The 27,182-nt window shown below is 34.0% G+C and overlaps 1 protein-coding gene across 1 annotated transcript; it reads left to right on the forward strand.

The window, feature by feature from the left end:
- Nucleotides 1–930: 930 nt before the first annotated feature.
- LOC140450215 (succinate--CoA ligase [ADP-forming] subunit beta, mitochondrial-like) lies at nt 931–16,120 on the forward strand. The gene is made up of 6 exons (XM_072543698.1): nt 931–1,043; nt 6,668–6,933; nt 8,051–8,213; nt 10,017–10,281; nt 10,948–11,313; nt 14,364–16,120. Exons 1-6 carry the CDS (start codon nt 1,011–1,013, stop codon nt 14,585–14,587), a joined length of 1,317 nt encoding a protein of 438 aa, XP_072399799.1. The 5' UTR covers nt 931–1,010; the 3' UTR covers nt 14,588–16,120.
- The last annotated feature ends 11,062 nt before the right edge of the window (nt 16,121–27,182 follow it).

Below are 27,182 nucleotides of genomic sequence, written 5' to 3' on the forward strand. Positions count from 1 at the left end.
TAAAAATACAGATAGAAACTCTACAAAAGAAAACAGAAAGCCGAAAACCTTGGATGACTCAAGAAGTATTGGAAATCATGGAACAAAGAAGAAAATATAGAAACAAAAACACAAATAAGTACAGAGAAAAACAAAAATTAATAAGGAACATAATAAAAAAGGCCAAGGAAAAGTGGATGATCATTATAATTTACATAAAAAAGTGAGAGAATTATCTGGAAAATCACGAACAAGTACACCTAACCGATTAATTGACAAAAACAATAAACCTATTAATAACCCAATTGAAATAAAACAAGTATGGACTAAATATATTGAAGATCTTTTCATGGACACAAGAACGGAACCAACACAAATTGATAACGAGGAAGCTCCAATAATAATAAAATCGAAACGAAATGGTGTTGCGCAGATTGGGAAGAAACAGAGAATTTTTGACCACCATTAAAAGGCGAAAGACAGCATATTTGGTGCACATACTTAGAAATGATAAGTACGAGTTGTTGCAGCTGATTATGAAGGGTAAAATTGAAGGAAAAATGGGTCGTGGTAGACGACAAATATCTTGGCTGAAAAACATTCGCGACTGGACCGGGTTAAACACACAGACGCTCTTAAGAAAAGCAGAAGATAAAGAAAAATTTGCAATGGTTATAGCCAACCTTCATTAGTGGAGACGGCACTAGAAGAAGAAAAAGCACTCAATATTTACTTGGCCAATGATAAAATAAAATAATACAGATTAAAATGAAAACATCATGTCAACATCACAAATAAAATGGATGAAAGTCAACTGACTTAACAAGTTTTGAAATACAAACCGAAAGAAAGAAGGAGTGTAGAATGGACAAATTAACAAATACCCAAGTCCTGAAATGAAGAAGACTATTATTTATAAAAGATTGACTCTGATTTGTCCAAATTTTGTCAAAAAAATTTGACATTTATTAATTTGACATTTGTTGAAGTGTATTATATTATTCATATCGTGTACAGAAAAGAAATTAAAAATGATATTCAGAGTTGCTACGAAAGGTATAAAGGTATGTTAAAATTGTTATTTACTGATAAACTGTACATTTTTGTCTGTTTTTCCTTTTTATTAATTTTTTCGATGCGCCAATATTCTAATAGAACTGTCTAGTGAAACTTTGGCCACATAAATATAAGACATATATTTCAATGAAGTAATAAACATTTCTCTAAGAGAACAAAACTATTTCGAAGACAATCAAGAGATATTTAAGGAAATTTAAAACCGATAATAATAAACGTACTAGAGATGATGATAACAGCCTACGTAAAAGTTCTACGTAGAAAGCTTCTTCTTCTTCTTCTTCTTGTGCCACTACTATCGGAGATTCGAAATCATCAAGGCTATCTTGACCTTGTTTACAGCTGACCTAAAGACTTTATTAGTGGTACAGCCAAACCACTCTCTCAAATTACGCAACCATGACATTCTTCTACGGCCTGGATTCCGTATTCCTTCTATTTTTCCTTGCATTATATTTTGAAGTAATGCGTATTTATGTCTTCTCATCAGGTGACCCAAATATTCGAGTTTACTTCGTTTGATCGTTGACAAAATTTCTGGGTCTCTTCCTATCCTTCGCATTACTTCAAATTTTGTGACTCTTTCAACCCAACTTATCTTCAGTATTCGACGGTAGCACCACATCTCGAAATTTTCAATATTTTTTATGTTGTTCTGTTTGAGAGTCCAGGCCTCTACACCGTATAATAGCGTGGTAAATACGTTAGAAAGCTAACGAATGGGAAATGCGAAATTCATAAATTAAGAAACAAGCAAAATGAAATAATATTATGTAGAGACGAGTTAATAGAGGTCGTGAAGAATTCTACGAGGAATTATATGGAAGTAGACGAGAAGATCAAACAGGAATACAGACAGCCATTTCAAAGAAGATCATGAATCAAGGTTCCGAACTAATGTCAGAAATAAAGGTAGATCAGATTCGACAAGCGTTAATGAAAATGAAATAAAAAGAAATAATGACTCAATAAGAAACGAACTCAATTACAAATTGGAGGCCAAGAGCAGACAAACGGGGTAGATACACGTTGGGCTGACGACATCAGGCGTATCACCAAAAATTGGCAAGAAAGAGCACAAAATTGCAAGGAATGGAGGAGTTTAAGGGAGGCCTATGTCTAGCAGTGGATGTGCTAAGTGAAGGCTGGATGATGATGATGGTGATGATGATTAAACATGCATTTCATATTTGATTAATTTTTTCAATCTCAAGTCTCAAACGAATTATTTACCAATCTGCTTTGATTTTTCTTTACCTCACTTTCTTCTATGTGGTTTTTATTTGGTTTAATTTTAGTATGTCATTATATATATATATATATATATATATATATATATATATATATATATATATATATATATATATATATATATATATATATAGGGTGAGTCATGAGGAACTTTACATACTTCTACCATATGTAGAGTCCCTCAGGGAGCATATCATGTGGCCACTAAAAAATGTCAACTCCTCTTCTTTATTAATAAGGGTGATTTGTGTAATTGACCATTTATTACATTTTACTGTAGTGTTTATACGGCTCATTTGATTTTTTTAATTTTTGCATGATACAGTACCCTACTATCAAGCATTCGACTGGTATTAGCTAAACTAAAAAATTCCAGGACTGGCTTTGGAAAAATTAATTTAGGGATTCGTATTAAATATTACACCCTGTATATATATTTTTTAAAATGCAATAAGTGATTTTCAAACTACATAAATAGCCAATGAAAACGACAGATGCGACAATGTTGTCGCACTTTTATTAAATTTTTAGTGAACGATCAAATCTTACCAAAAATAGAACAACCATAATGAAGTATCAAATTATAAGGTAATTAATTTAAACAAATGTTATAAATTTCAAACATTTTAATTGAAATGATAAACTGAGTCACTGCACAACAAAAAACAGTAACTACTAACAATAACGAAGAGCAATTTAAAAAAAAAAAACTAAAAATATGTACATAGTTATGATAAACCCATAAATTAGAACTCGAAAAGATACAATAATGGTAACAAAATAAAAATAATTCAAAATAGATTTTCGAAATGGAACCCTGCAGCCTGTACACATTTTTGTTGCCGAATTGTTAATTGACGTATTGAATTACGGATACTCTGGGGATCGTTTCTAATAGTATTACAACAATGTATAATTCTATCAATTAATTGTTGTCGGTTATTAATATTCACTACGTAAACTAGTTGCTTCAATCGTCCCCAAATATGGTAATCAACGGGATTGAAATCAGGGGATCTTGAAGGCCACGAAATAGGACCTGCACGTCTTATCCACCTGTTGCCATAAACATTATTGAGATGTTGTCTCACTGCCAGTAAAAAGTGTGGGGGTGCCCCATCATGCTGAAAATACATACCTCGAATAGCAACGTTCGCGTTGGCAAGCAAATTCGGCAAAATATTTTGTAGAAAGTTCAAATAGACCTGCCCTGTTAAAGGACCATCAAAAAAGTGAGGACCTACTAATTGGTTATTTATGACACCAATCCACACGTTAACCGAAAACCTTAACTGAGAACGACGTTCTCGAATAGCATGGGGATTTTCTTTTGCCCACACAAGTGAATTTCGTGAATTATTTATCCCGTCTCTGGTAAATTGGGTAAATTGTTAATCCATCTACAAAATTCCAACCTATCGATCTCATCTCCAGCACGTAGTCGCTGAACCATTTGAATGTGATATGGGTATAGATTATTTTTTTGTAAGACTCTACTTACTTTTGATTGGATAACATTGAGTTCTCGACTTACTTGTCTAGTGCTTATTGTAGGGTTCATAGTAACGGCGTCCATAATGTCATCTTCCTGCGCTTCATCTACATGTCGCTCTGTTGTTCCACTAGGAAAAGTGCCATTTTCTCGCAAATAATTAAAAACTGACCCAAATGTTGGATGACTGGGAGTTCGACGATTAGGAAATCTCCTGCGATATTCTCTACTAGCAGCCCTACCACTCCCATTACAGAATCCATAAACAAATATTATGTCTGCATATTCTGTGGTCGAAAACTGATGTGGGTGGCATTTTAAACGAAAGTAACAAAAGCTCTACCAAAACTAACACAATGTACTTAACGTAGATATGACAGAAAAAATATGTATTCTTGTACACATAAATAACAATTGATAATGACAATAATGACAATGGGTATAAAATATCAAGAAACGTCAAACGGTCAACGCCAACCTTCATTTTAAACTTTTTTAGATTTATTTTTATTTAGTACAGTTGATGCAATGTATTATTATTTGACATAAAATTTTAATCATTTACAATCAACAAAAACTAACACATACAAGAGGTTTGACTTTTTAATCAATTTAATTTATTATTTATCGAAAATAATGCCCGAATACGATCTATGAGTAAAAATTTAAAATTGAAAAACAATTAATTCTATCGTAGAGATAATACAAAGTGACAGTAAAGATGTTAATTTTCTACGTATTAGATTATGTTGTAGGAACTCATTTTAATTAAAATGTTTGAAATTTATAATATTTGTTTAAATTAATACCTTATAATTTGATATTTCATTATGGTTGTTCTATTTTTGGTAAGATTTGATCGTTCACTAAAAATTTAATAAAAGTGCGACAACATTGTCGCATATGTCGTTTTCATTGGCTATTTATGTAGTTTGAAAATCACTTATTGCATTTTAAAAAAAAATTATACAGGGTGTAATATTTAATACGAATCCCTAAATTAATTTTTCCAAAGCCAGTCCTGGAATTTTTTAGTTTAGCTAATACCAGTCGAATGCTTGATAGTAATGTACTGTATCATGCAAAAATTAAAAAAATCAAATAAGTCGTATAAACACTACAGTAAAATGAAATAAATGGTCAATTACACAAATCACCCTGTTAATTAATAAAGAAGAGGAGTTGACATTTTTTAGTGGCCACATGATATGCTCCCTGAGGGACTCTACATATGGTAGAAGTATGTAAAGTTCCTCATGACTCACCCTGTATATATTAGCGCCTTTTTCAGCATTTCTTGCAATAGGGTCAAAAATTTAGGCAAACACATAATGATATGAGTATGTGTAGGGTATCCCAACATGAACGCATAAAATGCTCCTGATAGCGTTTGGAAAAAACACAAAGGCAGGTCGACTTTTGCACATATATTTATTGCAAATATATGTTGCACATATATTTTTTTATTATATTCGATGGAAATAATGACGCGCCATAAACTATTTTAAACTCTCTCTTTTGTCGTTCCCCCATTACTGAGGATGCTGATTTCGTCCAATGTTTTTAACAATTTTTCTCCATTGGTCTCTATCTTTAGCTACTGTGAGAGCTTCACAGAATGAGTTTCCAGCTGAATTCTTCTTCCCGGAACTCTAGACTCTAGACTTTTCAATGAGTTGTCCTAGGTTAAGGACTTGTTACCGTGTATCCTTACCTTTTACAAACCCCGTTTGTTCCTGAGGTATTTGGTAATGTAGATAGGTTTTTAATCTGTTTTTGATCATATGCATGTGTTATTAGTGACAGTGTGTGGTAGTTTTCACATCTGTCAGTAGTTCATTTTTTGTGTAGCTGTTTATTATTTGAGGTACACCAGTCAGATGGCCATTTTCATAAATTCCAAATAGCGACACAGATAGAATGGATGATATGTAATCCTTAGTTACCTAGTAACTGTAGTATTTCACTTGGTATTCAATCAATGCCTGGGGATTTATTTCTCTTTAGCAATTTAATTGCATCTTTGACTTCAGCAAGTTAAACAGTAGGTTTTCTAGGGTAGTCAGAGGGCTACTAATTTTCTGCTGGCACCTCGATTTTTTTATATAGCTCACCGCAGTAGTTTCGCCATGTTTCCAATATTTCCTTATCTATTACAGACCATATTTGAGATTTAAATTCTCTGGTAAGAAGTTTGATCTTCTACAATAAATCCTTCGTTTTATTTCGACAGCTATGTTCCTATATCTCCCTGCATATTTAAGAGATGTCATCAGCTTTGTCTTTGCTGCACTGTTTCCTGATTTCTTTTGATAACGCTCTGTATTTATCATTTGTTTCGTATCTAGTTTTATGTTCTTTTCTGCATTGAATCACATTGTGAAAACCACTGCCTTACAGTCTTTTGCAGCCTCGATTACCTTATTTTTGAGATAGATCCAAGTGCTCTCAGGATTACTATCTACTTGGTCTACAGAAAAAGCTTCTTCTGGTTTTTGTTGGAAGTCTTTGATTTTTGATGGATTTAGAGACATGACTTTCCTTAGGAGTCTTCTTTTGGGGACTTTAAAATGAAACCTACATCTCTTTCTTATTTGACAGGTTCATTGACCACGTGACCTAAGTCAAGAAAAATGAGAAGGTCACGTGGTCGATAAATTCAGCCCATCAGGAGGAGATGCAGGGACTGCTGTTATTGCAACGATTAGTCTATCTTGTAGACAGGTGGTTACATATTATTCTCTCAGACATACAAGGCTATATAATATTTTTCTCAGTTCCTTGCATTGTCTTAATGCCCTTTAGTCTGAAAATTTTTTTACCATACTTGTATATATGCTTGGCTTAATTTACCTTTTTTTGTTGCAGACCTTAAATTTATATAATCTTGTGCGTCCTTGTTATAACCAGCTCAGAAACCTAAATGTGCAAGAACATGTCAGTTACTCACTACTACGAGAGGCAGGAATACCAGTGCCTAAATTCGGTGTAGCAAAAACAAAACAGGAAGCTAAGGAAATTGCCAAAAAGCTTAATACAAAAGATCTTGTAGTAAAAGCACAGGTTTTAGCGGGAGGACGAGGAAAAGGAACATTTAAAAATGGATTTAAGAGCGGAGTGCGTATGGCTTTTACGTAAGTTTTTTTTCTGAGTTTTACACTCAAAGAGTCTTAGAATTCTTTAAGAAGTGACATTATTCGAATTTTTCAACATAAAACCAATTTCCTCTCGTGCTTACTTTGTTTTTAGTCTCATTGACGACAAACAGTATAATTATGCCGAATATTCTTAAAACAACAACGTTCATAATTGTCAATAACGGATTTGTTTTCTTTTTCTTTTTTTTTACAAGGTCTAGAGCTCAGAATTCGAATGATCAGATGTTACGTTTTCTCTGTTTTGCTGTATGGCTGTGAAACTTGGACAATGGACTCTGAAATAGAAAAAAAGAATAGATGCCTTTGAAATGTATATATACAGACGAATGCTGAAAGGATGGATACAAAAAGTTACCAAAGAGAGAGAAATTTAATACTTCGATCATGTGTTGAGAGGTGAAATATATGAATTACTCCAAATCGTGTTGGAAGCTAAAGCGCAGGACAAAAGATCAGTTAGAAGACGCCAGAACTTATGGCTGAAAGACCTGAGGAGATGGTTTGACCACTCATCCACAAAAATCTTTCGTGCAGCAGTTTCCAAAGCTGCAATTGCCGTTTGGATCGTCAACCTTCGAAAGGAGACGTCGCAATAAGAAGAAGAAGAAAGGTATCAGAATAATCACTAACAGCAGACGAATTATTTATTTTGGCAATTCAACATCACCAACAGCTATTCCATTCATTCCTTTAGGTGTGTCCATTCATTTCTATTTGCTGTTTTTTGCATCCATTCGTGACCAGCCATTCGCTTGATGTCATTAGTCCATCTGTTTTGAGGTCTGACTCTACTTCTTTTGTTTGCTCTTGGTCTCCATTCAATAATTTGCTTTGTCCAACGGTTCTCTTTATTTTTCCTATGTATCCTGACCAGTTCCATTTGGCCATGGCAGTCTTTTGGATTACATTTTGGCAATTAGCTAAAAATAAACCAAAGATTTGCAATTATCAAAGGTTTGCGTATTTTCAAAATTGATGTTCTAAATAGATAAAAATTGGTGATGTTTAACCATTCTTTGAAATGTCTTCTGTTTCCTATTTACCATCCACTCACTCTTCCTTACCTCTTTTTATTATTGGTGTTTATTTTTAGACCGGAAGAAGTAGAAGACATTGCAGGAAAAATGTTGGGTCAATACTTGGTGACCAAACAAACTGGCGAGAAAGGAAGGATTTGTAATTTAGTTATGGTGACTGAACGTAAATTTCCTAGAAAAGAATTTTATTTTGCTGTAATGATGGAGCGTTCGTTTAACGTAAGTATCTTGTTTTATTTTTATTAACAAAAGTTGACTTTTTCTTCTTCTTTCTCAATAGCGTTTTCCTTTTCAGGGGTCGCTTTTCCTTTTCATTTTTATTTCAGCTACTTTTATCTTCTTTTCTTCAATCTTCTTCACAGGCCACACTTCAGCAACATACACAAACGCAGGTCTCATTACACTCTTGTATTTCTTTCCTTTCAGCCCTTCCCCAATTTTTCGATCACAGATACTCCATTGCTTGCATTTAAACAACCAACTTGTATTCTGTGGGTAGTTTCTCGATCTAGTGTCACATTTTTCGTTATGTACTATCCAAGGTATTTAAACTCTCCTACTCCTAGTTTTTCTTCAAGCAATTATATGTACTAACGATTTATCTTCCTTCCAACCACACATACTACGTTTTTGGCCTAAAAATCTTAAGTTCTCCCTCTTCAATAGCCCTTATTCAAACTCCCAACTTCTCCTCCAATATTTCTTTGCTCTGCTCTACTAACACGATATAATCAGCAAAAAGTATTGACCAAGAAGCCCCCTCCCATATTTCCTCTGTCAGTACATCACATAACGAGATTAAACAGGTTAGGAATAAATGAAAATCCTTGATGCAAACCAACCGTCACTGGAAAATTTTCGGTCAATCCGACACAAGTTCTTACTTTGGTGTACATTCCTTTACACATATCCTTCAGGATCCTTATGCGTACTTCTCAGGAAACTTTTTCTCTCTCATACATCTCCATGGCTCTTCTCCAGTTACTATCCTGAATGTTTTCTTTATTTTTATAAAATGATACCATCACATTCTCTCTCCATGCATTGGGCACCCTTTTTTCCTCATATATCATTTGTCACAAAATATCAACCCCTTCCTCTCCTAGAGCTTTCCAAGCCTCCACAGGTATTACATCAGTTCTTACTGCCTTACCAATTTTTATCTTAATAAACGCGTCATTTTTTCATTTGCACTCTTAATCTGCCGCACACGGGTCAAGTCGTTTTATGATTTGTCAGTTGCTTTAGCAATGCTTTGCTACTTCTATATATCCTTATCTTTTAGACTTGTATACCCCTTTTCAGTCTTTTTCTGCTCTCTAAAATTCTGTTGCACTTCATCATTTTACCACCAAGTTTCTTTGCCTCTAGAAGGCCGTTTCCCAGATTTTTTTTCTAGCAGTTCTTCCATAACTTTACTGTTGTCTTCTCACCAGACATTTACCATGTATTTGTCCTCAAATTCTTTCAGTACTCTATTTTTAAAGACTCCTGCCAAATCTTTGTCCTTTAACTTCCACCAGTTTATTTTCTGGTGTTCTGCTATTAAAAATCGTTCACGATTTTACTAAACTAAAAATGAAAATTAAAATAAAAATAAAATAAGAAGGCTATGGAATCGCTTATTTCTTCTGGTTGATAGTACCATGGTGACATGTACCACACTAATCATATTAAATGACGTGACTTGACGGTGTGACATTGTCAATGTAATACTAGTAATAATGTAAATAAGTACATATATCTATTACATATCTAAGTAAATATGTAGCTATCTTCTAATTTAATTAGTAGCTGCGTCTTAAAAAATTTTCTATCAATTATTTTCAGACAAATAATAAATTGTTTTTTAAACTCTTTGGTATTGTCATTTTTCAGACGTCATGTCACTAGATTCATAGAGCTTTTCTATAGATGCATAGAGCATTTCTCTTTTGAGTTTCGTTTATTCACCTTTTTACAAAAATTATATCTTTTCAACTTTAATATAACTAGTATATTTTAGTTTCTGTTACTCTTTAGGGACCAGTTCTGATAGCCTCTTCTCAGGGAGGAGTAGACATTGAAGAAGTGGCTGCCGAAAATCCCAAAGCGATCGTTTATGAGCCGATTGATCCGGTTGTAGGACTAAAAAAGCAACAAGCCGAAAAAATGGTCAACACTGTTGGCATTCTTAATCAAAAAGACCGCATTACCGATATTCTGTTGAAAATGTACGACCTTTTCGTGAAAAAAGACGCGTTGTTGATAGAAATCAATCCTTTTGCTGAGGACACTCAAGGTTCATGTAAGATATTTAAATTTTCTTAAAAATAATTTTTTAGAATAAGTATATAATTTTTTATTTTAAAAATACTTTTTATTTATAGATTTATGACACTATTTAAAAAATATAAATGGATACTAGCCTTTGAAAAAGGCTAGCTATTTCTTACACAACAAATGAAACATCAATATGTAGTTCAAGTAAAATGGCTGCAGATCTTTAGGTTAAAGAAAGGGGTAGAGACTCTAGGAGAACCCGTAAAGGACTGACTTTCCTGACCTGAAAATCGACTACTTTTATACATGCGTTTTGCAGCGATTTGTAGGGATTTCCAGGTTAATCGAAATGCACACTAGTCCACAGACTAAAGCAGTCGATGACAGCAGTTAGAGAAATACACCAAATAGTAGATATATCAAATAATAGTATTTAATCAGGTTGCTTTTGGTCTTCTCAACCTCGACTTTTTTTTTAGAGCTTTTAGATTTAGATTTTTTGTTGTCAAAAAAAAATGGCATGACAAAGCCCCACAGATAACAAAAAAAGGGTCTAGAAAAAAGATTCTGAAAAGATTAAAAGGAAAATGCTATGTCCAAATGGGGTTTGAGAGATATGAAATAGAAAAACGAAAAAGATTTTGTTTTATGGTGTTAAATGATTAAATAAACTAAAATTTGTTTACTTCAGATTATTCGTTAGACGCCAAATTTCTATTCGACGACAACGCCGAATTCCGCCAAAAAGACCTATTCGCTATGCGCGACTGGTCTCAGGAAGACGAAAAGGAAGTACTAGCAGCAAAATTCGGCCTGAACTACATCGCTCTTGATGGCACGATCGGATGTATGGTAAACGGTGCAGGATTAGCCATGGCTACCATGGATTTGATAACTTTGTATGGAGGTTCCCCAGCGAATTTTCTAGATGTCGGCGGCGGAGCCGACGAACGAGCCGTAAAGGAAGCATTTAAGATAATCACTTTGGATCCGAACGTGCAAGCGATTTTGGTGAATATTTTTGGAGGAATCATGAGATGTGACATCATAGCACAAGGTAAGTGTTTTAAATATTGAAAGGGGATATTTTTGTATAGTTTCTAAATAAAATACTGTATCGAACCATTTTGTTGTAATTTAAATTTCTATTATTAACTTATTTACAACAGATACGATTTCTTTATAACTTTTCTAATTTTTTATTTTTTTATATTTTCTTTACTATATTTTACCGAATTTCTGACTTGTACTAAAACGTGTTTAAAAAAGTTTAATTCTTCAATACTCCTCCAGTTTAAATCATAATGTTTTTCTATCAATTTTCTAACATCAAATGCTTTTTCTTGTTTTACTTGTAAAGTATATTTTGGTATTATTTTAGGACAAAACTGGTCCATATTTCAATCCTTTTTTGTGACTATTTATATTATCGTATCGATAAACGAGAAAACAGGGAAACCAGTTCATTTAACTAGTATTGTTGTTGAAAGTAAACTAAAATCTATAGACCAGGTTCTGGGCTGAAAAACATATAAGATTGGACAGAGCGGCACCAGAATTTGCAAAAACAGTTGCCGATATTTGATAAAAGAATTCACAAGAAGAAGAAGAAAAAGAAGAAGAAGAAAAAGAAGAGATATATAAAAATGTTATTCGTTTTTTCCTATTTTATGCTTCGTTTATGTTCTATAATTCTTCTTTGTTTTTTGTTCATCTTCCTTTATTTAGAAGACACTTTTTTGTCATTTAAGTATTTAAATTTTTCATCTCCTGTATTTTTATTGTATAATATAATCAGGGTGTTTCAAAAAGGTATATCATAAATTAAATCACGCATTCCGGGGACAAAAATAAATTGATTGAATCCAACTTAGCTTAGTACAAAAGTGTACACAAAAAAAAGTTACAGCCCTTTTAAGTTAAAAAATAAAAATTGTTTTTTTGCGTTATCTCCTAAACTACTTGACATTTTGTAATAAAAATGGACACGTTACTTTCTTGTTCTGAAGGCATTTTTCATAAAAATGGAACAACAAAATCTAAGCGCACAGAAAAATTTAAGGAGGGTGTGCAGCCCTAAATCCCCCAAACTTTTGAGTACGTTTAAATCAAATGAATTTTGTGGCATCATTAGTTTAACACATTATTTTCAAAAATTTTTTGCCTCCTATCACTTTTTTCAAAAAACAGTTTTTATTGAGTTACGGCCCTTTTCATTAACCTTTAAAAAATTACGTGCAACTAAATAAATGGCTTAAAGGAATTAACAAGTACAAAAAATGTCTATAACCTCTATAAATATGATATTACAATAAATGTTCAAAATGACTCCCATTTTCTTTAATAAACATTCGGTATCGTTTTATTAAGGAAAACCGAATGCGCTGAAAAATCATATTTTTCTGACGAAACTGATTTGCAACTTCAATTATTCTAACCCTCAATTGTTATTTGTCCTCTGTTGTTACAAAATACACTTTTTCTTTCATAAACCCCCAAAAGCAAAAGTCCATGGGGTTAAGATCTGGACTTCTGGGTGGCCAAGAAATAGGTGCGTCACGACCCCTTCCAATCCACCGACCAGGATACTGCCTGCAAAGGTATTCCCGGACTTAATTACTGTAATGCGGTGGAGCACAATCTTGTAGAAACCACATATTTTGCCTTATTGCAATAATCACTTCTTCCAAATACTCTTGTAAATCGTTTGCAAAGAACTGCAAATAATTATCACCATTTATATTGTTGAGAAGAAATACTGGGCCTATGAGATTGTTATCCACAATTCCTGCCCAAACATTAACTTTGAAAGTCCTTTGGTGATGAGTCGATTTTTTTGGCGTGAGGATTTTCGTCGGCCCAAATGTGCTCGTAATGATGGTTTGTTATTCCATTTCTACTAAAGGTAGCCTCGTCGGTAAACAAAATATTTCTAATAAAATTAACATTTCGAGTGTTTTTCATTAACAACCAATCGCAAAATCCAATCCTTTTAGGATAATTTTTAACCAATAACTCTTGAACCGTTGTTAAGAGATAGTGTTTCAGCAGCTGAACCTTCAAACGCCCCAAACCCTTACGCGAGGAACAGTTAGTTGAGCAGCTATTAGCCTTGTAGTTGTTCCAGGGACCTTCAATGATTTCTAAAATGTCTTCATTAGTTGCATCCATTATTGGACAACCACTATTGCCAGCAACTTGCGGTTGGAATGTACCCGTTTCCCGTAAACGACGATCAGTGGTCAGAAATAATCGTCTATCGGGTGTATTTCGATTGGGGTATTTTACTGCATAACGCCTTGCGACTGCTGCACTATTTCCTTGACATTCACCTATGATATTCCCGATAGTTTATTGAAACATAATTTAATCTGATCCAACCTACCCAAAGTTAAATGCATATCTAGCATTTCCTGAAATATGTAGGCCATTGTAATATCAAAATTTTTAATATTAATCTTATTCACACAATAAATGATAACTTCAAATTATTGATTATTATTATTAATGGAACTGTTTGTAATTATTATATCCGTAGAAACTAATTATAATTTTATGGCCAACTAGGAAAAAACTAGTTTTTCGAAAAAGTGATGAGGCAAAAAAGTTTTAAAAATAACGTGTTAAACTATAGATGCCACAAAATTTATTTGATTTGAAAGTACTCAAAAGTTTTGGGGGGATTTAGAGCTGCACACCCCCTTAAAATTTTTTTGTGGGCTTAGATTTTGTTTTTTTCTTTGTATAAAAAATGCTTTCAAAATAAGAAAGTAACGTGTCCACTTTTATTACAAAATGTCAAGTAGTTTAGGAGATAATCCAAAAAAACAATTTTTATTTTGTAACTTCAAAGGGCTGTAACTTTTTTTGTGTACACTTTTGTATTAAGGTAAGTTGGATTCAATCAATTTATTTTTGTCCCCGGAATGCGTGATTTAGTTTATGACATACCTTTTTGAAACACCCTGTATACTCTGTCTTTTCAATTGGAACCAAATAAACAAAAAGATCTAGATTGATCAAAAAAAAAAAATTGTCTGCTCACTTCTAGATTTAAACCTTGCCGAAAAACATATATTACCTTGCCCATAAACTCTTATTTTTTAGGTATTATTGCAGCTGCTAAAGATCTTCAGTTGCATACTCCTATAATATGTAGATTGCAAGGTACCAATGTCGATGATGCCAAAATTTTGATAGCCAAATCCGGATTAAAGATTTTACCCGTTAACGACATTGACGAAGCTGCCAAATTGGCTGTTAAGCTATCTAATATCGTAAGCCTAGCGAAGGAGTCCCATCTAGAAGTTAACTTTGAAATGCCTCTGTGATTGGTATCATTTTGATTATTTTTCACTAACATACATTTGTTTCAATTTAGAAAGTTTGTTTACATTTTTTTTTCTGGCGAAGCATTTATTTAGACTCATCTCTAAAATTTACCAAAGTTTAGTAGTTTTGACAAGTTTTGGCTTATCTAGAATAATTTTCAGTTATTCTACGATTTGGTTCTTTGGCAGATCCAATTAGAATGCTTTAATTAATTAACTGGATATTCCAAAGAATATATAAATAATGTCCGGTTCGTAGCGGTCTGCACGTTCCGTTTGAGCTGTTTAAGATACGCGCAGCTTCCTTCTCCAGCACCACATCTCAATGGCATAAATTTTTTTGGCGCTCGCATCCGCGAGGAGTCTAACTCTCTTCTCCGTATATAATTATTGAGAATACAAGGGCATTTACCAGTCACATCTTGATATTTTGAGAGATAAACCTGTCTTTCCAAACTTTAATTAGGCGACTCATCGCATTTTTTGCCATACCAATCTCTCAGTCTGTGAACTTCTGCTTCAGAGTTACCATCGTTAGTTATACTAAACCAGACATAGACAAAACTGTCCACTATCTGGTATTCCTGTAACATATTAGTCAGTTGAATAGTGTGGAATCTGTCGACCACCATCATTTTGCCTCAGCTTTATTGATTTTCAGACCAACTTTATTGCTTTCGTACTCAACCCTTTGCAGGAGATTAAACATTTCTTACTAATTTGCTGCTATAAGTGTAGTGTCATCAGCAAATCTTAAATTATTGGTGATTTTTTACCAGCCACTTTTATGTTCTGGTCCACAGGCTCTTTTGTTTTTCATGTTTTTTATAAGTTTGTCATTTAGGCTATCACCGATGGTAATTCTCTGCTCATGGATTTGGTATCTTCTGGGTGTTTGTTGGATATATTTAGGTCTGGACTCTTGTGGTTCTTTTGCGTAGTGATTTTTAAGCACTCGCCGACGTTTATGGTTTGTAGATTTGTTATATTTATGTCCTCCCTTCTTAGATTTCGTATGAATCTCTAAACGTCCGAAGACTTACTTCCACCTAAATATGATTCCACTTTCTTGCATTTTCATTTCCATGTTTCGTTTGGCTCCCAAAGAATCATCCTGTATATTCCTAAAACAATAGCAAAAATCTTTTTTGCTGACAGTAAAAAAGTATAAGAATTTATTTTTTGAAAGATAAACACAATTTTTTTTTTGGTAATGCACACAATTTTTTTTAACAAATGAACTATTTTTTTTAATCTTTTGATATAAAAAACGATATGTTATGCCATAGATTTGATACGACCGTGCAATATACAGAATTTATAAAAAAATTACATTAGCTCTAGTCTTTTGTGAAATATTTTCTTAATATTAATAGTCCTTTAGTAAAACTCTACTAAAATGATGCATGTTTTCTCTATGGATAAAATACTAAATCTTCAATATTTCCGACAGAATTACATTTATTATTATACACTAAGTTATATAAAACAAAGTTATTAGTGGTGTTAGTGAAAAATAATTCGATAAAAATACTAATATATTTTTGTAGATATAATAAATATATATATTGTAACATTTTATTATTTGCTTATTGGGGGTTAAAAGGCGACTGAACAATTACTGGGCTTGGAGATAGGGTAAGCAAATAAATTAAAAGGTTTACCAACGGCTACTCGTGCTTTAGTTGGAGAGCTAAGTCGTAAATAAGGATTCTTTTATTTGATAAGGAATGGGAGGACTAACTACAAAAAAGAAATAAAAAAAATACTTACAGAAATGTCCTGGGCAACATTACACAAGAAGATTCATAAACTATTTAAAATAGGACGCCGTGTAAAATAATCCTCTTGCTACTTAAAAGGAAAAAAAGGTTTTTCTCTTTTAAAAAATTTAAAAGGTGAATATATTTTTAAAAGAAATAATTTTAAACTCCTTGTTTAAAGAGAAACATTACATATTTATTTTTATTTCACATAAATAGTTATTGCAAATAAAAATATTCAAATTTATCAATAAACCTTAAACTATGTTTATCAACAAATGTTACATTAAACCTTCTAATAAAACAGACTTTAAAATTTTGGTTATGTACCAAATGACACAAAAGGATATACTGACTGTCATGTGCCGAAATGAAGTATCAAACTTTTTTAAATTATTAATTAATTATCAAGGTTAACTTTATTTAAAAGAAAAACTAAAATATGACAATTAGCTGATCCATAAAACTTATTTTTTAGCAAATTTGTGAACTGAGACCGCGGAAGTAACTGTGAAGGTGAGAGAAAACCAATTAATTATTTATTTAAAATACATAATCCATATTATACATATATCTGGTCAACAAAAACAACCCCAACGGTATGCATATCCTAATAACCAATGCAGCCAACTCAATTATCCTCAGATACAAGGTTTAAAACTACAGCAGATGCAACCTATGAGTCCCGAGTTTGTAACATCTTATTAGGTCAATTAGATCAAAATAAGATGACTTTCCTAGATTGTGAGATGATTTCGTCGTGATGAAAGGGCTTAGTAATCAATCTTGGTCTCTCTATCCTGGTGAAGCTAAGTACAGTCTAACTAACGTCCAGCATCTGTGCGCCGGGTGAGCGGCGGACACCGCCTCTGGATGCTGCATGGCACAGCAACCAGTCACAAGTGCTGCGCCTATTTTCAATTCACCCAAATACATTTCTTCAATAAAAATATCCATTTCCTCCCATATAATCAAACTGATCCTGCAGACGGCCGAGCGTAAATGAGCGCCAAACAAACGTACCCCTCATACGAAATGCAACTAGACAAAAAGGTTGAGGTAACACGAGAGCTTTTTCCGTTCAGCAGATGGCATGGAGTGTGAAGGGACGAGGGAGCTGTGCGGGCTCGACGCGGTAAAGGTTCCAGGACGAGGGCACCTGGGTGGCTTTTAGAGCACATGAATGCATTGCTTGAAGCACAGATATATCTTGAGGCTGGAGGACATCAGGGTTAGTCCTACTTTCCAAAACTAGGGAGAAATAGCGCCCCATAGAGGAGGCACTCTTATGCATCGGATAGTTGTACGAGAGGATGCTGCGAGTACGGATTGACGACACGATTGAGAAATCAGGAGCTTTATTCCCAAGACAATTCGGATTCTGCAAAGGAAAAAGCACAATTGACGCAATTTTGAGTGTAATCAAGGCATTGCATAACATTGGAAACGAACAGCGCTGGGCGGCTCTGCTGCTCTTCGATGTTATAAATGCATTTAACACTCTGCAGTGGAAAGAGGTGATGCGGGTATTGGAGGAGAGGGAGTGTCCCGACTATCTGATGAATGTGATGGCGGTATATTTTTCCGAGAGAAAGTTATGGTTGAGAAAGGCACGCTCGTTAACGTAACGGCAGGAGTCACATTGATCGGTCTTGGGTCTGATTCTATGGAACCTAACGTATGACGGGGTCATGCAATGCGAATATGGAGAAGTTATAAGCCCCTTCGCTTTTGCGTATAATTTCGCTCTGCTGATAGTAGCGTGGGATAAGCCAGATCTTCAATTTTTGAGTAAGACATACGGGCAACGTCTTTAAGGACTAGATGATAGATCACGGACTAGAACTCGCAGCAGAGAAGACCGAAGCTATCATTAAGGATAAACGTAAAAGACAAGGAGTGGAACTCAAATGTGCAGGGGTACAGCTAACATCAAAGAAATGCGTGAAATATCTGGGAGTGACGCTACACCAATATGGCAGATGGGAGAGCACGTACGGGTAGTAGCCCAGAAGGCAGCAAAGAGTGTGGCTGCGATGGGGATGGTGATGTCTAACATTAGAGAACCCAAATCAGAAAGAAGAAGGGGTTTACACGGTATTGTGCAGTCAATCAGCCTTTACGTGACACCAGTCTAGAGTAAGGCGGTAGAGATACCGACCTACAAGGGGCTCATGATACGAGTAGACAGAACGAGTCTGTTGCAAGTAGCATGCTCCTACAGGACTGTATCTGCGATGGCTTTGTAGATCTATCATGGGTTGTGTTGATTTGCATGTGTTAGCAGTAAAAAGTAGACATTTCTATAAGATTAGAGAGCATTTAACTACAACCATAAAAAACAAGAAAGGGAAAGATCAATGGAACCATGACAAGAAGAGTGGAACAGCACGGAAAATGTTGCCCAGTGGACTAAGACGTTGATCCCCAGTCTAAGGAACTGGATGAACTGTTACTCACACAATGCTGAAGTGTAGTAGATGGACATTGGAGAGAAACAGATATGAACCCTGTGATTGTTAGAGAGATAATCGTGAATATGACGGAAAGTAAGAAGGGATGGAATAGTGTGCATAATTACATCCAAGCAGTTATAAAAAGAAAGACGAAGAATAGAAACACCCGTCGGACTATCAACGGAGATAAGATCTAGATAAGAGAAGGGAGTGCTTCGAAAGTGTCGTCTGCCTTACACAGTCAACTGCACATAAGTAGGAGAGGGTGGTTTTTAGTTGGTAGGCAGGATAACAGAGAGGCATACGTTTGCAGTACCTCCTTCTAGGGGAAAATGGGCTTGGATTTGAGTACCTCCTGAATTCAACATATGCCAGACATCCCTTCTGATGGGTTCAACTGGTACGGTTTTTAGAAAATTTCCACCCCCAATAAAAAAGAAAAAAGTTAGGTTAGGTCAGACAGTATTTGTTCACCACTTTCGAGACTTGTCGTTACTACTACCAAGTACTCATTTCCCCTCAATTTTTCCTTGTAATATTAGTTTTGGTATCAGGTATCGAAGTACCCACAACACATGTCCCAGTTTAGATATTTTGTCATATTCAAGGATGCTGCTTGTCTCCCACTTTATTTAAAATATACCTCGAAAGTGCTTTAAAAAGATGGAAACAAAAATGCAGGACAATGGGGATTCCGCTCACCAATACTATGGTATATACGCTTAACTTTGCAGACGATCAAGTAATAATGGCTCAAGATTATAACGATTTAAACTATATGACACGAAAATTAATTGAAGAGTATGATATATGGGGTCTAGAAGTAAATAAAAAGAAAACCGAATACCTGTGCATTGGAGCAGAACAAAAAGATCTCATATTAGACGATAACACTACGATAAAGCACTGCTGTGACTACAAATACCTAGGTATCACTATTTCTCAAGATGGAATATTAGACAAAGCCATAAGAGAGAAAAATACGTCAGGTAGAAAAGCCATCACAATGTTAAACACCATTTTATGGGACCAATCCATCAGCAAAGAAAATGAGACTATAGTAAAAAGTATCACTTTATACAGCTGTGAGGTATGGCCACTGAAAGAAAGAACACTGTCAACGTTGAAAGCGACGGAAATGGATTTTTGGAGAAGAGCCGCAGGAAGATCTAAAAGAGAAAGGACTACCAACGAACGCATTAGAGAAATAATGGGAATCAAACAAACAATCACAGATGACCTGACAACAAAACAACTTATCTGGTTCGGACACATACAAAGAATGGACGAACAACGAATGCCAAAAGAAATACTAAAGTGGCAACCAGAAGGAAAGAGAAAACAAGGTAGACCGAGAAAAAGTTGGAGCGAAGGAATAAATAAAGAACTGAGAGAGAGGGCCATAGAAGAAGATCTATGGAACAACCGGTCTAAGTGGCGATTGGAAGTCGGAAAACGGCGGAGAACGTTATAAACCGACAAGTAGTAGTAGTAGTAGTCATATTCAACAAAGATTTTAATTAAAGACTTTTAGCAAATTGAAGTTTAAATATTTTTGTTAGCAATTCATTTGAAGCTGTAGTTTTTTAGCCTTTATCCCTATAATCCTGTGATTCATTTCATCTCTCATTATTTCTAGATCTATCTCGCTTTTCGTGTATTATCTGCATAATAGCCATGATCAGTAAGATGTTTTTAATATATAGATATATATTTCTAACTGTTTCATTTCTCTTATGTGTTAAATATATGTCACTCTTTAAGAAAGTCTACGAACACTAGGGTTCCAATTAACTATTTAATGCAGCTGCGTAATATAGCAGATGGCACATAAAGAAAAATTAATGATCGCAACATAAATTTCTATAAAGCTTAATACCCTTACCTTAATCTAGTCTTAAAGTTTAATAAGAGTATTACTCAACAATTGAAGAGTACCTGCACGGCTAGATCTGCGAGTAATTAGGTTCGCTTTAATGGGTACTTATTTCGTCAGGAGGAAACCATCAAAATGCATTGCATGTTCAACCTTGATCTCAAAATTTAAAAACAAATGCAGTTGATGTAATATTTATGAAGAGTAAAATTTTCGTTGCATAAATCGCTCGGAATGTATGGGTTGGCATGTTGAATTTGTCGTTCAGCATCCGGTCGCATATTGATGAACTGCATTTTTGTATATCAAATAAAAGGTGACCTTACGCTATCTATTTTAACTGGTTGGTATTTACATTGAGGCCAAAACTGATATATGTAATGCAATCAACGGATTTGTGTGAATGATAGTGTTTTACGCAGTCGATCAAAAAAAAGTTTATCACTGGTGCGATACTTTTCCATTTGAAAATGCAGTGATTGGGTAATATGCAATTCAACAAAATACGATTCATTATTTTGAAATATTTGTTATCAATGGTATTGCTTACATGGTATTATTATTCTCTATTTTACTAGTATATTCTTATTCAGCAAAAGAATTCTAAAATGGAGCAAATAATACCCACAATTAATAACACTCGCTGTAAAAAAATAAAAAGATATAACGGTGCACTACTTCAGGAGGGAGAAGTTAAGAAAAAATTCAGGCAGCAAATTGAAGAGAAACTGAAAAGCCAGACAACAGTAAATGATATAGAAAGCAGATGGGTACAACTAGAAGAAAAAATTCAAGAAGCAGCCGACTCAGTATTAACAGGAAACAGACAGTGTAAACAAACGGATTGGTATGATGAGGACTGTAAGAAAGCCATTAATGACCGAAATAAAGCTAGAATAAATAGTATAATAAGAAATAATGAAGAGAGTAAAAAAGCTTATGCCGCAAAAAGACGGGAAGCAAAGAAGATTTGTAGAAGAAAGAAGCGGTTAAGTTTAGAGCAGAAACTAGTTCGTATTGAAGAAGATTTTTTACATAAACAAGTCAGGAATTTCTACCAAGAAATAAAACGAGACCGAACCCAATACAAAACCACATCAAGATATTATAAAGATGAAGAGGGGAATCTGTTAGGTGGAACAGATGAAAAATTAATAAGGTGGGCCAATTATTTCGAGAACATATTATGTACGGACGACCAAGATGAAAGAGAACAAACGCAACTACAACATGAAGAAGTAAGGGACCCAGATGTAAATGAAGAAGTACCTACCAAGGAAGAAATTATAGAGATCATAAAAAACTTAAAAAACAACAAAGCACCTGGTGAAAATGGTATCATTGCTGAGTTTCTAAAAGAAGGTGGCGAAATGGTGCAAAAAGAAATCGCTGAGTTAATACGCGAAGTGTGGATCAGAGAAAAAATACCCAATCAGTGGAAAGAAGCAATCTTATGTCCAGTGCATAAAAAAGGAGACGTTACAGAATGTAAAAATTACAGGGGAGTAGCTCTACAAGATACAGTGTATAAGATTCTGGCCATATCAATTAGAAATAAAATTAAAACAAAAGTTGAAAATTGTCTAGGTGAATATCAAGCAGGTTTCAGAGCAAACAGATCGGTAATAGACCAAATTTTTACAATGAAACAAATTTTAGCTAGCTCATATGAATTCAACCTAACATTACACATGCTGTTTATTGATTTTAGACAGGCATAGGATACTATAAAAAGAAATAGAGTATTCGAAGCACTGGAATATTTTAAATTTCCACCAAAAATAGTAAGACTGACTAAATGCATACTCAATGATACTAAAAGTAAAGTCATGTTAGAAGGACGGGTTTCGGATAGCTTTATCACTAATAGAGGTCTGCGACAAGGTGACCAGTTATCAACAGATTTTTTCAATTTGATCTTAGAGAAGATTTTACGAGAGTGTAACATCTACACTAGAGGCACAATATATCATCACAGGCATTAATGCGTAGCATATGCAGATGATGTTTCCTTAATAACAAGGAGACCTGCAGAATTAAGAGAAATCTTTACTAGAATAGAGAGAATGGCCAGGGAATATGGTTTAGAAATAAACGAAGAAAAAACAAAATATATGGTGATGAGGGGAAACGAAAATCATCAAGGACAGTTCTTTAAGATACAAAGCCCAAGTAAAGAATATAACTTTGAAGTTGTTAGCCAATTCGATTACTTGGGAGTGACACTAACAAATAGGAACGAAGAGAACCAAGAAATCATAAAAAGAATGGCCAAAGGTAGTAAGAGTGCTGGGAGCCTGACTAAGATACTGAGGTCGAATATAATATCCAGAACAGCAAAAAAACGAATATATACAACAGTTATCCGACCTACAGTACTCTATGCTAGCGAGACCTGGACACTAAATAAAGATATGGAAGTAAAATTAGATAGATGGGAACGAAAAATTCTTAGAAGGATATACGGAGGTGTAAAAGAGGGGAACATCTGGCGAAGAAGAACGAATGAAGAAATAATGCAAATATATGGGCAACCAAAAATAACAAGTCTTGATAAAATTCAAAGATTAAGATGGCTCGGACATATAGCAAGAATGAAGGAAGGAAGAGTTCCCAATGAATTAATAAACACGGAGGCTGGTACAAAAAGAAAAAGTGGCCGCCCCCGAAGAAAATGGCTGGAGTCGGCAAAAGACGATCTGAAGTCGCTGCGGGTACAAGATTGGAAAAACTTAGCACAAGATAGAAAGAAATGGAAGAAAAGCGTTGAAGCCTTGGGCCTTTGAAGCCTGTTGAGCTGAACTATATATATTCTTATTCAACATTCTCAGTATTCATTTGACTTTTGTCGAGTAACATCGTATCGATAGCAAATGAATAAAGCCCTAAATACGTTTTTTTAATACATTGTGATAAAAGTTTAAAAGTTTTGTTTTTGCAAAATTAAAAAACTCCATTCTGATGGTAGATCTCGGAAAAACTCTAAAATATGCATGCAAATATGCACAAAAAACAGTTGAAATATGCACTAAAATATGCTTTCATGCTTTTAATGCATATATGTAAATAAAAAACGCAGTAATACTTGTATTGAGGGTATTTAATTTATGTTTTGCTAAATTCACAAAAAATATTTATTGAAATTTGCGTTATCTACATCATGATATTCATATATTCTTTGATTCAACATCATTAATCATCATCACCATTCTTTAATATATTATTATTAACCCTTAAGTACCATGGCGGGGTCAAAATTGACCCCCCGCGTTTTTAATGCCAAGTTTCGCTACCGAAACATAGATTGTGCATTGCGCGCTTTCTGCTAATCTTTGACCGGTAGGTGATTTATCGATCTACGAAAATTCCGTTAGTTTATCTGTTACTACTGCAGAGTTAGGCACGCATAGGGTCAATTTTGACCCGCTTATGGTATAAGTGTTTCTAGTGCAATTAACGAATTTGAAATGGCGGGGTGTAGTCGCAATAAACGTCCTCTGACACAGAAAGAACTTGAAGAGGAGGGACAAAAATTATGGACAATCTACTAGATAGTGACAGTGAGTTTTTAGATCAGGCTAGTGAACACAGTTATCACGAAACAGACAGTGAAGAGGAATGGGACGATGATGACGAAAAAAATTGGCAAATTAATAATTCCGAAACTGGTAGTGAATATTTGGGTGAAAAAAGTGATATAGCTGACTCAAGGGATGTGTTTTATGGCAAAAATAGGTACAAGTGGTCTAAAACTTCTCCCACCTTTTCTCGTACACGTAAGCATAATTTAATTAGTCATTTACCTGGTGTTATTGGAAAAGCTCGAGCTAGTATGCCAGAGAAACCAGTTGATGCTTGGGAATGTATTATTAGCCACGATATATTGCAAGAAATTCTTGAGGAAACCAATGAACGAATAACTAATATGGCTTCTAAATATAATTTACACAATTTATCGTGTCAATATACCAATCATCTTGACATAATTGAATTAAAGGCCTTCTTAGGCTTATTATATTTAGCTGGGGTATTTAAATCCAATAATGAAGATTTAAGGTCTTTATTTGCTACGAATGGTACTGGCCGTGATATATTTCGAGCAACCATGTCACTAAACCGATTTTATTTTTTGCTTGAAAGCCTTTGTTTTGACGACCCAGCTACTAGACAAGAACGTATTGCGCACGGAGATAAACTGGCAGCTATATCCAATATTTTTAATATGTGTATAATTAATTGCCAGTCCAATTATAGCTGTGGTGAATATCTCACAATAGATGAAATGCTTATTGCATTTAGAAGAAGGTGCCAATTCAGGATGTATCTCAAAAATAGGCCAGACAAATACGGTCTGAAAATGCAGTATTTAGTAGACTCTAAGACACATTATTTGCTAAATGGTTTTATATATACTGGAAAAGATACACGCAGAGCAAATCCAAAAAAGTTATCCATCCCCACTCTAGATGTTTTGACACTTATTCCACTAATTTCTGGTACAAATAGAAACATAACAGCAGATAATTGGTTTTCGTCCATTGAGCTCATAAAAGAACTGAGAAGCCATAACATTTCATATGTTGGAACTCTCAAAAAAAAAGAGAGGTTCCTGCTGAATTTCAACCACAAAAAAACAGGCCACCTAATTCTGCCTTATTTGGTTTTACAGGAAGCGAGAGCCTTGTATCTTTTGTTCCTAAGAAAAATCGTGCAGTGTTGTTAGTGTCAACTATGCATCATTCCAATACAATGGTTAATGGAAAGCCAGAGATTATAAATTTTTACAACGAGATAAAAGGTGGGGTGGATTCATTGGATAAGAAATGTGCATGCTATAAAACTGACAGAAGAACTCGTAGATGGCCTCAAGTAATATGGTTTCGCATTTTGGACATTGCAGGATTAAATGCTAACGTAATTTTTAATGGAGTTCAGCAAAATCAAATAATGGAAAGAAGATTGTTTCTAACCACTTTAGGTCAAGAACTTTAGGTCAAGAAAAAAAAAGAGGGGAAGGTGTAAAATATATCCATATTCCAAAAACCAAAAGAAAGAAAGCTCAGCGTGCGATAAATGTCGTACTTTTATTTGCAAAAATCATTCCCGCATACAGACGTTATGCATAAGCTGTGTTGAAAATTAAGGTAAAATCATGCTTGTCATTTTTGAGATACGAAATCTAAATCGATTTTTTTTATTTTAGGTAGGAGCTATGATACCTAGATTTCACCATTGGATATAAAAAAACTGCACATTATTATTTTTCTTATAATTCGAGAAGGTGCATAGCTATGTTGATTTTACTGAATACAAAAGTTTTTTTTAAATAAAATTATATCTAATTAACCAAATTCGTTTATTTTTATATAAATGTAAAAGTAGCTGTAAACAAAAGAATTTAAAATAAAACAAGTTAAAAAAAGAAGATTTTTTTATACAAAAAACAATGGGGGGGTCAAATTTGACCCTGCCATGGTACAAATGTTACTATTTTTGGCCATGGTAGTTAGGGGTTAATAATATAATACAGTAAACGTACTTTAACCTTTAATTGTGGCTTATTCCCATTTAAATAGTAATTACTTTAACACTAAAAGTTTTTACTCGCAAAAATTAAAATTCTCTTGTATGGTTAGAGTATTTTGTATGGTTAGAGCATTCAAAGATGTCTCCATTTTTGAGTGTCTACAAAAGAATGTACGCTTTTTTATTTTGAATATTTTTTTTCATGATAATGAACAAAAGAACTGTAATATATTAGTAATATAAAACAAACTTTTATTTAAATTATTTTTTAATACATATACCATGTTAGTTTCCAATCTGAATTATTATACGTAAGTGTGTATTATCTGCTTTCGAAAATAGCTTGATGTTGTGATGGTATGCATTTTTCTTGGTTTCTATTATGAGGTTCAGTTTTAATAACGCAGTTCGGAACAATTTTTAACAATCACTTCATATGCATTATCGAGTTCAAACCAACACATTCAACTAACGGTTTAGACAGTTATTTTGCAAGGAATTTAGCTGAAATATTTAACTAAAACGGGTCAACGAATAGATGCGGGCTCCACAACACACAACGGTCTAGTAGAAAAAGAAATAAACGAAAAATCGTTGTAACAAGGCATACCTCGGAGCTATCCATCGAAATACGATTAGTTATGTTTGCGTTTTGTTTTTTGTTTGGTTACTAGAGAAGTAAACGTTAAGTGATATCAACAGTACCGTACTCTTTAATTTACATGATACAGATCTGGAAATAATTTAGTCGATGCATCACTTTTGAATTATGCTCATTAGACCAGGCGGTAATCTGTTTTGGGTTGGGTAAATCGTATACGATCCTAGTTTTTGCTTTAATCGCTTTAAAATATTATTAGAATTCCTAAGTTAACTATGGGTACACTTCAAAAGGTAGGCTAAATTTTTTATTAAAAAATTTGTAAAAAAAAATAAGAAAAATTCACTGTTTTTTCTCCTTTTTATTGCTGTAT

Source organism: Diabrotica undecimpunctata, chromosome 9 (genome assembly GCF_040954645.1).
Source record: "Diabrotica undecimpunctata isolate CICGRU chromosome 9, icDiaUnde3, whole genome shotgun sequence".
NCBI lineage: Eukaryota > Metazoa > Arthropoda > Insecta > Coleoptera > Chrysomelidae > Diabrotica > Diabrotica undecimpunctata.

Coding starts and splice junctions, on each gene's coding strand:
- LOC140450215 (XM_072543698.1), top strand. CDS start 1,011: ATGATATTCAGAGTTGCTACGAAAGGTATAAAG. Junction 1,044..6,667: donor TTGCTACGAAAGGTATAAAG/GTATGTTAAAAT, acceptor TTTTTGTTGCAG/ACCTTAAATTTATATAATCT. Junction 6,934..8,050: donor GGAGTGCGTATGGCTTTTAC/GTAAGTTTTTTT, acceptor GTTTATTTTTAG/ACCGGAAGAAGTAGAAGACA.